At 56.8% G+C, this 13,136-nt stretch overlaps 1 protein-coding gene across 5 annotated transcripts; it reads right to left on the bottom strand.

Moving 5' to 3' along the window:
- Positions 1 to 83: 83 nt before the first annotated feature.
- Positions 84 to 13,134, bottom strand: Uckl1 (uridine-cytidine kinase 1 like 1). 5 transcript variants are annotated; one of them, XM_023561952.2, is made up of 15 exons: positions 12,878 to 13,134; positions 5,646 to 5,833; positions 5,444 to 5,550; positions 5,128 to 5,298; positions 4,984 to 5,055; positions 4,022 to 4,211; positions 3,881 to 3,942; positions 3,139 to 3,155; positions 1,460 to 1,558; positions 1,284 to 1,377; positions 1,115 to 1,177; positions 926 to 1,048; positions 743 to 850; positions 509 to 665; positions 84 to 419 (listed from the first exon to the last, which is right to left on the bottom strand). In XM_023561952.2, exons 1-15 carry the CDS (start codon positions 12,988 to 12,990, stop codon positions 340 to 342), a joined length of 1,644 nt encoding a protein of 547 aa, XP_023417720.2. In that variant the 5' UTR covers positions 12,991 to 13,134; the 3' UTR covers positions 84 to 339. The 5 variants fall into 5 exon arrangements, with proteins under 5 accessions (XP_023417720.2, XP_013000042.2, XP_063104052.1 ...); XM_013144588.3 differs by lacking the exon at positions 3,139 to 3,155 and adding an exon at positions 2,212 to 2,231 and having other exon boundaries at positions 12,878 to 13,031; XM_063247982.1 differs by lacking the exons at positions 3,139 to 3,155; positions 12,878 to 13,134 and adding exons at positions 2,212 to 2,231; positions 12,400 to 12,826.
- Positions 13,135 to 13,136: the final 2 nt, after the last annotated feature.

Below are 13,136 nucleotides of genomic sequence, written 5' to 3'. Positions count from 1 at the left end.
GGCCATCTCCTGCAGCCTGGGAAAGACTGTATATGCCCAAGTCCTGCCCAGAATACCCTCTACATCCCAGCTAATCAGTCATATTTTTGTTTTCTAAAGCTCTATTTATTTTATAAAATAGATTAAATTTTTGGTAATTTTTTAAAAAATTAAAATAAGTTAACATCTTTTCTTCTCCTTTTTTTCAGGATAGGGTCTTGCTAAATAGTTCAAGCTGGCCTTGAACTCCTAGTGATCCTCCTACCCTAGCCTGTCACTTCAATTAACGTTCTTTGCTTGGTAGTCCCAGGCAGGAGGGAGAGGGAAGTGGGGTGGGAACTGATGGCTTAACCCGGAAGGCTATCCTGTGGAGGCCACTTCCTCCTCATCACTGCCATCGGGGACTGCATCCGTCCCAAAGTATCGATCGCCAAAGTTCCCTGTTGAAAGAAGCAGCCCGGTGTGATGGAGCCTCTGAGGTCAGAGCCTTGCCCCAGGCACCAATGAGAAGAAGGCCAAGTAGCCTCACCGATGCCTGGGATGATCCGGAAAAGGTCATTGACACGCTTGTCCACCGCCGTGGTGATGATTCTCACCCGAGGGAATGCGTAGGCCACAGAGTGCACACCCATCTCCGCCATGAGCAGTGACAGCAGGAAGATCTTGTCCTCAGGCACATCATGGTCCTGGCCAGGGCAAGGGCCAGGTCAGCACAGTGCTGACCAGCCCACAGAAGCCCCTGTGCCCACACAGGTGCACTCACCAGGAGCACGCGCACTGCCATCATGGCCGCCGCGCCCGTGGACACCGTACAATCCATCAGAATCACGTGGTCATCGCTGATGTCCTTGGGCAGGCGCAGGTAATGGAGCTGTGGGCAGTGGAGGGGTGAGCTATCCCGCTGCTGGGCTCCCCAAGCCCCCGCCCTTCCCCATGGCCTCAGCACCTCTGGCTCCCCGGTGAGTTGGTTAGTCTGGATGAGAATGGTCCCAATGCGGACATCTTTGCACACAGCACGTAGCGCAGGCTCCATGGTCTCCCCAGCACGCAGGATGGACACACCTGTGATCTGGGGGCAGGAGGCAGAGTGAGTCCACCGCCCACCCTCGGCTGCCAGCCGCCCTGGCCTGCGTACCTGCTTCCCTGCATAACACTTGCCCGCGTAGTCCTGGCCCTGTGGGGTCTGCACCACACAGTCCTGTATGTTAGGAAGGAGCCAGGTGTCAGTGAGCACCAAGCCCCTGCTCCAGCCTCTACCCAGCCTGGCTGGCCTGGCCCTGCCCACCCCACGGGCAGATCCCCACCTGGAAAGGGAGGAAGGAGAGTGCATGCTCGATCAGCAGTCTCATCAGCCTCTTAGAATAGAAGATGAACTCGTCCCGGCTGGTCTCCTTGTCCCTGCCAGGTGAGGGCACTTAGCTTAGTGGGGCTGGCTTCTGGGGTCACCCCACCCTGCTCTGCCCCACAGGTCAGTGCTCACCTGATGATGGTGTGCATGCCACGTACTTGAGGTGTGCTCTTGAGGACACTCAGCGTCTGGGGAAGGGGGTGGCACTGGTGTGCTGAGGCCAGTGCGGCCCTGGGGACACAAACCAATTAGGGACACTCACTAATGGGCTTCTTATGCAAGGATCCCTCCTTGCCCTAGGACAGCTGTGCTTCACTGTGAGGGATAGCTGTGGCGGAAGGTGGCTGGCAGGGTGGGTGCTGGCTACCTGGCAGTGGCTGATCTGGGGAGAGAGCTCGGGACAGACACTGCCCTGAGGCCAGAGGACAGCAGCTGGTCAGGGGGCTAGGAGAGCACGAGGCTGCCCTCCAGGCTCAGAGGAAGCCACTGGAGCCAAGGCAGCGGAGGTCCCCAATCTCTCCTTATAAGATCAGCTGGGCAGTGGGTCAAGCCCTGCCTAGGCCCAACCTCCAGGCAGTGAAGACCCCTCAGCAGAGCAGGCAGAGGAGGCTCAGCAGGGCCCGCTGCCCCCCAGCCTAAGAGGGGACAGGGAGGCAGGGTGGGGGAACATGCAAGGGTAGGATGGGCACGGGGTGAAGACAGGAGAGTTTGGGAAGGAGAGCCAGTAAGATGGACTAGACAGGGCAGGCAGGAGGGGCTGTGTGGGAGTGCGGAGGGCTGGGAGAGAAAGCAGGGGTGAAGGGATGGGGCAGTGGGAGGGCAGGGGCACAGCGTGGTGGGCGGGAGGCACACAGCGCAGCACAACCAGAGCGCGCTCTGCTCACATATCCCAACGCAGCTTCCTCTGCTCGCCAGGTGAAGAGCGTGTTCAGGGAGGGAACAAGGCAGGAAACGGGTTTACACAGAGGAAAAGAACAAAGAAAAGACCACTTAGTGGGGAGCGCAGCAGTGTCCCTGCAGATGGTCCCAGCCAAGGGTAGAAGTGAAGAGGCCAGGATGCCTGCTTGAGCTCAAGCACCCTTCCCTCCTGCCGCTAGCCACTTCCTGTGGCTGAAAGAGGCAAGGGAGGTACTGGCCACCACTTCCTTGGGAGACCAGAGAATGGAAAACGGAGCTGGCCATAGCCTGGAAACTTCTTAGAACGAAAGCTTCAAGACGGACCTGACAAAAGGCCTGCAGTGCCCAGCTCTTGGTGAGGGATAAGCAGAGAGACATGCAGGAACGGGAAGCAGGTGGCAGGAAAGGGCCCTGGAGGCATTTCTAAGCACCCCCAGGGGTGAGTCAGTCAGAGCTTCCCAGCCCCCCAGGACAGCCTGCAGGGAGGGCAGGGTCCTGGTGCTCACCTAAGGCTCAGGCAGGTGCTTGCTTATGGCCTACCATGTTCATCTAAGCACTGCACTAGGAGATGAAGGACAGAGAGGGATGCGACACAGCCAGGAAGGATGAGGGAGGGGCCGAGGCCTCGCCACCGCCAAGACAGTGAGGCTCTCTGGGTGCTGGGGACACATCTCTGGTCTCTGGGGCTGGGTCCTATAGACAGAAGGCTCCACCCAAGTGAGCCAGCTGTGTGATCTAGGCTAAGTTACTTCAGCTCTGTGTCTCAGACTCCTTATCTGCCTACAGGAAGAAGCAGGAGCAGGGCCACTTTGCTTCTCAGTACCTGCCTGGCCGGCGGGTACCAGCTCATCCCTGAGGCCCCATGTGGATGTTGGAAATGCCTCCGTCTGTGCAGACAGTGGTAGAAGTCTTACCTGACGCTGAGTTCACGCTGTGGCAGCAACACAAGGAAACACAAGGGAATGGGTGATGCATCAGTGACCAGGGCAGGCACTGGGCTCCCCCAACCCAGGAATGGACAAGCCACAGCCCTGTGGGGAAATGGCCCAGGCAGCTGCCAGCAGTGGGAGGGGTGGGCTCCTAATGGCCTGGAACCTGGGACCATTTGGGCCAGGACCGGTGGTTCTGGGTCAGGGCAGTGAAAGACAGGTACCCAAGGCCCATTCTGCAGGCTCCAGGCCTCCAATAGTGTAGTAATCATTGCACCAGTAGCTGAAGGACAGAGACCATGTCCAGACTTGAAGACCAGCCACCAGAAGCCCCATGTGGCTCCTGCAGCATCACTCACAGAGCAAACAATGCAACAGGAGTTACTGACCCATGTGGAACTCGGCACTGAAACCCCATGGCTCTAGGCCAGTGAGGCAGGGAGTCTCTTGTTGTCCCCAGAGGGCTGGGAGAGACAGGACTGTGCCCTTCCATGCAAGGCCATTCTTCAGCTGTTGGCAGGTAGTAGCCAGGCCCTTGGCTGGGCCTGAGACCTGTGACCCCAGCCAGCATGTGGGGCTGGGAACTGGGCTGGGGGACCAGGCTGACAGAGCAGGCCCAAGACTCTCAGGCTGGCATCTTTGTGGGATGAAAAGTGTGTCGGGCAGATAGCACAGGCTGCTGTGGGTGGCAGAGCGGCAGGGACTCAGCTGTATGTGGCCAGCTTACCTCCTCCAGCTGACTGTGCACATGCTGCACGATCAGGTCGATGGCCACTGTGTTTCCACTCCCTGGGCAGACAGAGGAGCACAGCTCAGGAGCTGGGATGCCTACCTGCCCAAGCCCACAGCAGTGACCTGGCAGCCTCACCTCTGGGCACCACAATGTCTGCCAGACGCATGGTTGGCTGGATGTACTGGTCAAAGGCAGGTTTGACAAACTTGTTGTATTGCTTGATGACACCTTCGATGTCCCGGCCTCGCTCGCTGATGTCTCGGCGCAGCCGCCGCACCAAGCGGATATCAGAGTCTGTATCCACAAAGATCTTCATGTCCAGGAGCTAGATGAGGACAGAGAGCCAGTGATCGAGCTGAGCCCTGCCCAACAGGGCTTTCCATCACCCGCAAAGCCAGCACGGCCACGTGAGGTCAGCTACTGCTGTGAGACCTCCCAGTCCGTGTGTTAGGTTTGACCAGAAGCAGAGGCAGAAGTGTGCCTCCAGATGTATATACAAGAGGTGTAGGGTGCTTGTGGGTGCCGAGTTATAGGTATGTAGTTGGGGCATGTAGGTCAGGGGTTTAGGACAGAGTTGAGTTGAGCAAAAACAGAGCTGAGCAGCATGACACACACTTTGCTCAGTGCAGCTCCTATGAATACTGGAGGACTTGGGACTTGATAAGCTTTGGGTGTGGCCCCATCACTTAGCATATGACAGATGCAGGCAGGGTGCTGCTGTGTGCCAGACAGTGGCATCCTCTGGGTCCGAGGCAGGGTCACGCAGCCCATAGGAGCTACACTAAAGCCCCACAAACTCCTTGGCCATTAGTCTTCCTGGACTGCAATATGGAACAATATGAAAAACAGATATAGGCACAGGACTTCGCAGGTGGAAAAGGGAGCAACTGCCCTAAGCGGCCGTGCCCTGCCACGCTGCCCAGCAGATGGACTCAGCTGTACCACGCCTGATGCATTCCTGCAAATTTCTGGGGCTGGGGAGAGGACCTACTCAGGCAACAGAGTGAACAGCCTTGAGAACAGGTGGCAGGGCCTAGAGGAAATATGTTTAAGGCTCAGGGACCCCTGCATGGTGAGTGCTCCTACCAGGTCCTCACCTCCAGCAGTGTCTTGTCAGCAAAGGCCATGATGCCTTCGAAGATGATGACATTTGCACCATAGAGTGTTTTCTGCAAAGGAACCCAGGGAGTTTCAAGGCCCAGCTCACACCTCTGCACCCCTCTCTGCAGCCCTGGGCCTACCCATTCCTTCTTGCGGCTGTGGGTGGTAAAATCATAGATGGGAACTTGGACACTCCTGCCCTGCTTCAGCTTCTTGAGAGTGGAAATGATGAGATCGAAATCAAAGGCATCTGGGTGGTCAAAGTTGAAGTTGTTGCAGGCAGCCTGCTCCTGCTGCTGCTGTGTCAGCACCTGTGGGAGCCACCCAATCAGGAGGGTTTGTGCTACAGTCCCCTGGCCCTGCCGAGGCCCAGGGGGTCATAGGTCTGCATTTGCAAGGAGCACAGAGGTCAAAGGGAAGATGAGGGGTGCTCCAGGGAGCTGAGCAGTGCCTCACCTTGTAGAAAGAGTCCATAGACAGCAATACCACCCAGGGCACGTCGAGTGCCTCGATGATCATCCTGGCCACAGTAGTCTTCCCAGAGGCACTGCCACCTCCCAGCCCTGCCAGGGAAGAAGAGCCCCTCTTGATCAGATCAGGTGCAGTGGGGCAGGCTATGCAGATGGTCCCAGAGGTGCCCCACCTATATTGCCCTCACCGATGGCAAAGGCCTCCTTGGACTGAGTGCCATGCTCGTTGTACCATGGGGGCCGTCCTGCTGTGTAGATGGTACGCTTGCTTGTGCGCAGCAGGGGTGGCTCAGACTTGCACTGGCTGGTGGTACGCTTCCGGGGTGAGCGCCCAGTACCCACGGGTGGAAGGAGTCTGTCCAGGGACCCTGCATTGCTACCGGAAAGAGAGACACACTCAACCTAGTGCTCCCTGGTATAAAAGTTCACACTCAGAGAAGGGGTCCCTGAAGGAACAGGCCTGGCTAGACAGGTGGCTCAACTGGGGTTTACACAAGAATGGACATGCAGCTGATCCCAAAGAGCCTTAGACCATTTGTCCACAGAGTGAGTACAGAAAACAATGACAAGAAACAGGAAGACTGGGCCACATCCCACCTTCTATGTGTACTGGCCTGGGCGCAGTCCTATCCTCAGGGAATGCGAAGTGGGAGCTCAAGACAAGGCGATGCTGCAGAGGATCATGCCTCTTCCCCAAGCCAGGCACTCAATGAGCATCCCACGCACTGCTCTCCTGAAGGGTAGGCACCCCAGGACACAGGAGGGCAGTGCAGTGGCAGAAGTGAGGTCAGATGCCAGTGGCAGGATAGCCCTGTGCCGGATGGCACCCTGCCAGGCCTCACTAGCTGTCAGAGCATAGGACAGTTGCCAAGAGGAGACCCTATAGCCGGGCATGCCTGTAATCCAGTGTTTGGGAGGCTGGGTCAGGAGGGTCCCTGAGAGTTCAAGTCAGTCTGGGCTACACACTAAGTTCAAGAGCAGCCTGAACTATACAGAGAGTCTCAAAAAACAAAAACAAAAAAAGAGACTCTAGGCTGGAAGTCCTACCAGAACTCAGTTGTTCTCACTGATTCCTGCTAGGTCCCCGAGGTAGAAACTTCAGCATCCTATAAACACCTCTGGGCCAACTGCAGAGCAGAACCCTGAACCATCCTTGGAAAAGGGGGAAGTGCCAGGTGGAAATTCAACCCAAGGACAGCTCAGACCTGTGCCCATGTCCATGGGTACCACTATTCAAGCTGAGTTGGCACTCAGCTTCCTGCTGATTATCCAACTGATTTGTGTCCCCAAAGGGGTGCCATTTCTCACTGTAGCCTCAAACCCTGAGAGGGAACAGCTTTTTGGTAGACCCAATCAGCTGCATGACACGCCTACCTGCTCAGTCTGTCCTGAGAGGTACAGCCTCATTGGAAGATGCTGTGGAAAAGATGCCCAGGCTAGGCAGGGGCACTGACACCATATAGAGAGGGAAACTGAACTAATCCAGTGTCATTAGCACCATCTTTCAGGCTGCCCAAGGGGCTCTCAGGGGCCAGTGGCTTGGCCTGGCTGGTCATGGACTACTCATGTTGGGAATGACTTCTGGACCAGGGTCCCTTTCTGCACAGGGCAGAGCCCCTGGCAGGCAGGACAGACATCTACAGAAACAGCAGGCAGAAGCTGACTGTAGTGATACACCATACCTGTAGTCTCAGCACTTAAGTTTGAGACAAAATTGGACTACAGAATGAGATCCTGTCTCAAAAACTGAACCCAAACAACACAAAAATAAGTAACCAAAGAAAAGGAAAGGAAAAGGCAGAGAAGGAGAAGGAAAGGAAAATAAAAGAGGAAAGAACAGGTAGGTGTGCGTGGCCAGCTCCTTGCAGGGCGCTTCCCAACGCAGTGTCACTTGCCCACTGTGGTCTAGAACTGCACAAGTGATGAACACTGCAGAGGAATACCAGGTGAGCCCCGGAGCACAGCTAGGTGAGAAAACCAAACTAAGAAAAGATGTGATTCCATTTATGAAGAAATGAGCACATCAGCCAGGTATGGTAGCACAAACCTGTAATCCCAGCTAGTCCAGAGGCTGAGGTAGGAGAATTGCAAATTTAAATTCAGTCTAAACAATTTAGTGAGACCATGTGTCCAAAATAAAATTAAAAGAGCTGGGGAAATTTAGCTTAATGGTACAGCATATGCCTACTATGTGTGAGAGATCCAGGGTTCAATCCTCAGACTCACAAAAACAAAACAGAATGCTTCACCCAACATGTGAAGAATCATCACTGGAATGTGCTTTCAAGTCACTGCCTGTGAGCACAAAGAAGTTAGAAATGGACACTGCTCTGGGCACCTGGATTTGGAGCAGAGACTTCTTCCCCATCCAATGTGTAGAAGTACATGCCTTGTTGCTATTGCAAGCCATTGCCTGCCTGGGAAGGAGGGTATCCTGCTGCCTCTGTGGCAGCTACTTCCCTGAGGCCACACGGTGCTCCCCAGGGATGGCACACAGAGGCCATGGACGTGGGGAGACAGAAGCTCTGGGACAGAAGCACCGTCTCCATGTGTCTGCGCCTCCCAGAGTGCCATAATGAGCACAGTCCAGGTATCTACTGCAGTGGGGGGAAGTGGAAGGAAGGCACTGAAGCGCGAGGCATGACTGTTCACACTGGAAGCTCTCAAGGCACATAGCAACATGGGCACAAGCCTGAGCAATAAAAAGATGACCCACCTATCTGACAAGGAAAACACACTGCACTTGTTCTCAGGCACAAAGAGACAAGCCTGGCTTCTTCAACACTGCCCACCGGAGGAGAGCCTGGGGAGTAATTAGCCCATCTGCGGGGTTCAGTCTCACCTCTGTTGCCTTGGAGCTCAGCACTGGCACTGGCAGCAGGCTAAGCACAAACAACACAGCCAGCTACCAAATGGCCAGGCAGGGAGCCAAGGGGATAGCACTGCTTCACAGTGCGCCAAGATGGGGGCGGGGGTCAGGCATGGTGGTGCACACCTGTAACCCTGCTTTTGGGAGGCTGAGACAGGAGGATCACTGTGAGTTTGAGGCCACCATGGGCGACAGTGAATGCACAGCCATCCTGAACTCCAGAGTGAAACCCTATCTCCAAAACAAGATGGGAGAAGAGCCACAATACCATGAGTCTTCTGAGAGGCTCCACCACACCCCCACTCAGCTTTGCCTGGATGGCCCTCCGCCAAAAGGAAGAGAAAGAACTCACGAACAACCAGGCATGTCCCAGATCCCTGGACACAGTGCAGCTGCATGAACATGGGGCACATTAATCCAATTCACAGTACAAAAATGGGTCAGCCAGGCCCTCGCAATGGACTGCCCCTCCCCACAGCTGGGGGTGACAGACCCCTTCCAGCTCTAGGCTTTGGCCTACAAAGGCAACACAATCCCAGAAGAAAGGGCAGCTCTGAGTGACCCTCAAGGCCACAGTGAGCAGACAACACAGGCTGGCCCCTCCTCTCTATGCTTCCCCCTGCAGCTGCAAGAAATCATCCTTTGCCTCAAGCCGGCACAGACCATTTAAATGGGGGTAAGGGGCAAGGGCCACCTAAAGGACACTCCCAGAGCTGCCTGTGGTGAGCTCTGGACACTAGTGCTGAGTAGTATAAAACAGGACCAACTTGGACAGATGCTTGGCAAGAGTCAGGGGCTGGGGCTGTCCCTGTTCTCCTTGGTCGTCACTATACAGCCCGTCAGTAACTCTTCCTCACTATACTGAAGTCACTACCACCACCACAGTTCCCCTCTGAGACTTATGCTGCTGAGTCTGGTGCAGACCTGCTGGGAAGATCAACCAGCTACAGATAGACTACAGAGGAAACCTGTCTGACCTTGCTTTTGATGGACTTAAGACAATGCCAGACTGGGTCCTCACCAAGCCCAGCTCTGCTGTCTCACAGGAAGTACCCCTAGAAAAAGAAAGTTTGCATATAAGACCTTGTTTCCCATCCACAGATGGACAAGGGTGTGTCTGACAAAAATTAATCTCAGCTCAAAGGATTATGAGCCACAACGAACATAAGACACCTTCACAACCCACAACTCTAAGCAAAATCACGCCTGCGGCCTGAGCTGTGCCGGCTCCCCAGAGTGTCTGCCAGCCTGTTTGTTTTCTGATATCCATAGACACGCACTGCATGAAGGCTGCACCACACTCTGGTACAGAGTGGCTGGCACCACTGTGAAGGCAGACAGACTCTCCTTCCCAGCAAGGATTTTGCTGCGACTCACCTGCTTTCCGCTCCAAGGGCCCAGCACCCTGAGATCCTGATGCCAGGGTAAGCAGGGGGGCTGCTCATGGCTAAGACTGCAGGGGGCACAGGGATCCTGGAGGTGGGTGCTCCTGCACAGCGAGTGAAATGGTCCCAGGAGTGTGTGGCTTGCACTCTGGCAATTAGGGGAGGCATCACATCCTCTTAAATCCACAGCAGCTTCCCAAACAGTTCAGGAGCTTTGGCCACCTGAGCTAGCTCTCCATGGATGGAACAACTCTGATGGGCAGCAAAGCAGGTAAAGAGCCAGGTGGGGCTAGAGCCCTGGTAAACAGAGGCTGTCTGCTTTATGCAGGGAGTCGAGGCATACAAGTTGGGAGGTCCCAGGAACCCAGCATACTAAAGTCACACACTTGCTGCTGGCTTCAGAAGCCAAAGCCACAGGCATAAGAGGATCACCCAGCTAGGTCTCACGCGCCAGATATTAATAGCACAGGTTTTGCCTACTGTGGCCTGCACAATCCCCAGGGCAGCCTGCATGTGGACTGCCTGCCTTTTCCCGGGCTCACAGGCTTGCCCTGCCTGGGGCTTTCTGGGGACCACTGTGCTCCAGCACCCCTCCCACAATTCCCTGAAGGAAGCTCATTCCCTACCTCCACCCCACTGATAGGACAGGGAATCTGAGGTCCCTCCTGTGACCAGGTGACTTGAATACTAGTGCTGAGCTGGATGCCCCACCTTTGGCTCCAAGGTGCCTCCTACGGGCATAAACAAATCTGAAATCCTACCCTCCAGCAGAATCCAAGAATAACTGCCCCACCCCCACTTCACAGAGGCTCTAGCAGGTCCCTGTAGCTGTCCAATGCTCATCAGCCTGTGGGGGACACAGCCACCTCCCTGCCCACAGCAATGGGAAGGTGGAATGGAGGACCTGACCCTACCCTCAACAATGGTGGAACAAGTAAAAGCCCCTTACCGACTCTGGGATCTGCACTAAGAGGCTCTGGCTGACCCCAGGCTACCTCCTGGGGTCGGAGGATTATGTGTGCCAGTACCCTCCTGCTGTGGCAGTCTTGTGACCAGCTGGCGTTGAGACAGGGGCTGACCAGGGCTCAGGGAAAAGGAAGATTGCACACGAATGTCACACATCTGAAAAAGGGGGTACTCCTGGGATCTGTCTTGAAGGCTGCCTGTCCTGACTGCACAGGTAATCGATCCTGGAGCCATCTGCCTCCCCTCAAGAGGGACTTGGAGCAAGAGCACCACATGTGGCTGGCTGGGACCTGGTCCATGCTCAAGGAGGTTGAAGCTCCCTTGAGAAAGGGTGCAGAGTTGGGCTTCCACTGATCCGTCCACCTGCACTGTCTGTGCAACAGAAGGGGAAATCAGCCTGGATAGCCTGGCACATTTCCTGGGTACCTCAGATGGCCAAGACCCCTGGCTGGGGCCAAAAGCTACAGGTGTGTGGGAAACCCCGCTTCCATGAGGGGCCTGGAAGAAGACCTGACCCTGACCTTGATGCACAGCTAGGATACTAATAGAATTACCAGGTTCCAGCCACACAACAGCCAGCCAGACCCACTCCCCAGTTCCTGACTCTGCCTCCACCAGTAAGTCCTTATGCCTGGCAACAGAGAGTAAGAAGAGCTCCCATTGCCAGCTCCACCCACCCAGGTGTTAAGGCCCTTGCTCAGCAGCCACACCTAGAGCCTGGCTGGCTAAGCACCTTTGCGCAGATACTCTCCCATCTCAGGTTTCCAGTCTCCTGTGTGACTTGGGGTCATGGCATGGTTCAAATATGGCTCAGACTCTGCCATCATCCACCCCAGAGCTGTGGCTGGCCTCTGTGCCCTTCTCGAGGGCAGCAGCAGCACTGCAGGGCTGAGGACCAAACCGGTTTCTCATTGGCACTAAGGGTCCCACTACAGTGGCACTGCGAGGACACAAGCACAAACTCAAAGTTGCCCTGCCAGAGAGTCCCCAGCCAGAGAAATCACAGTTCAACATCTGCAGGAAGGACTGTGGAGAGGAAGGCTTGTCTTGTAGACCGTAAGTGAACAGAGAGGTCTCAGAGAACTTATGTGGTGGCGCAGGGCTGTGCTGGGTCCCACCAGCACAGCTGCTGCTCCCAGGCCCCACACTGTGCCATTGCATGGTGTATGGAGTAGATTTGGAAAACAGGAGCCAGTGCCCAATCTTGGGCTGTAGAAGCAGGGCAGGGTAGTGTTCACAGGGTCCATGCAAGGCCAGGGGCCCAACCTGGCACTGTGGGGCTCATTTCCCAGTGGGCTGCTGCTGTTTGCCATGCTGGGCTGATGGCCAGCCTCCCCGCGCCCAGCAGCCTGGTTTCCATTGCATGCATGGCCACCAAAGGCCTTCCCCGTGCCTCACAGGCCCCAGACTGGGGAGCCTGGCAGGCACCGTGTCTGTGAAGGTGCCGCAGGACACGAGGTCCACCTTGACCCACAGCATCCCTAAGAAGATCTATCTGGGTCTCTGCTCCTGGTTACACCAAGAGCCCCTGGACTCTAGACCCGGACCGCAGCAGCCCGCTGCCCGCCCAGTGGGAGTGGCCTGAAGGGCTGCCCGTTCCAGAGATGTTCCTGTGCCACTCTCCGCCCTGGGTGGCTGAAGGCCGCCCGGGGTGGCCATCAGACCAGACCCGGAGGTGCAACCTCCATGCCACGTGGCCTGGCGGCCACGGCCTAAACATACCACAGCATGTGACCAGCCTGGTAGAGACGACTTCCTCACAGCTACTGCCCTCTCTTCATGCTCTGAGAGCGCCGCCGCCCGGCGAGACCCTCAGCCGGAACTCTACCCTCTCGGAAGGTTCAGCGCGGCGCAGAGCTCAGCTGGGTGCTCAGGGCCGAAGGCCCCAAACCAGGATGCAAGCGGCGGCCACCGCTGCCCCCCATTCGAGCCTGGCAGGCCACCTTGCTCCCCACTTTCTCGGGGGGGGGGGGTGCAGACACATGGCTAGGGCCGTAGAGAGCCAGGCACGCTGTGCTCCTGGGCAGCTCCGCCCGTGGTAGGGGTCCGGGGTCCGTGCAGGGCAGGACTTGCCCCGCCGGGGTGAGGCCCAAGGGCGCTGGGCTCTGGGACTGCTTCCCTGGGTGTACAGGCGCGACCCCTCCCCACCCCGGCGGACTGAAGGAGCGCGCGGCTCCCGGCCGTGCTCGGCCGCGCCTACCGGTCTTCGCTCACGGCCTGGCTCTGCTCTGCCTGCCGGCCCAGCCCGTCCGGGACCGCAAGGGGCAGCGGGGGTGAGGGGGCGGCGTCCGCGGAGGCCGGCGGGGCAGCCATGGCTCCAGGAGAGCAGGCAGCTGCCAGGAGCGCCTGCACGAGCTCTGGGCGCCAGTGGACTACGAGTCCCAGAAGGCTGCGCGCGCCAGCGCGCCCGCACCGCGGAGGCCTGGTGCCTTAGCACAAACTCAGCCGCAAATATGCCC

This window comes from Cavia porcellus, unplaced genomic scaffold, assembly GCF_034190915.1.
Source record: "Cavia porcellus strain 051 isolate PalLab524CR breed Dunkin Hartley unplaced genomic scaffold, mCavPor4.1 scaffold_5, whole genome shotgun sequence".
Lineage (NCBI taxonomy): Eukaryota > Metazoa > Chordata > Mammalia > Rodentia > Caviidae > Cavia > Cavia porcellus.
Note: the sequence above shows the minus strand (reverse complement) of the source record. Positions and strands in the feature narration are given on the sequence as shown.

Coding starts and splice junctions, on each gene's coding strand:
- Uckl1 (XM_013144587.3), bottom strand. CDS start 9,879: ATGCCTCCCCTAATTGCCAGAGTGCAAGCCACACACTCCTGGGACCAT. Junction 4,212..4,983: donor CTGACAAGACACTGCTGGAG/GTGAGGACCTGG, acceptor GTCCTCATCTAG/CTCCTGGACATGAAGATCTT. Junction 2,232..3,880: donor TGCACAGTCAGCTGGAGGAG/GTAAGCTGGCCA, acceptor CCTGGCGAGCAG/AGGAAGCTGCGTTGGGATAT.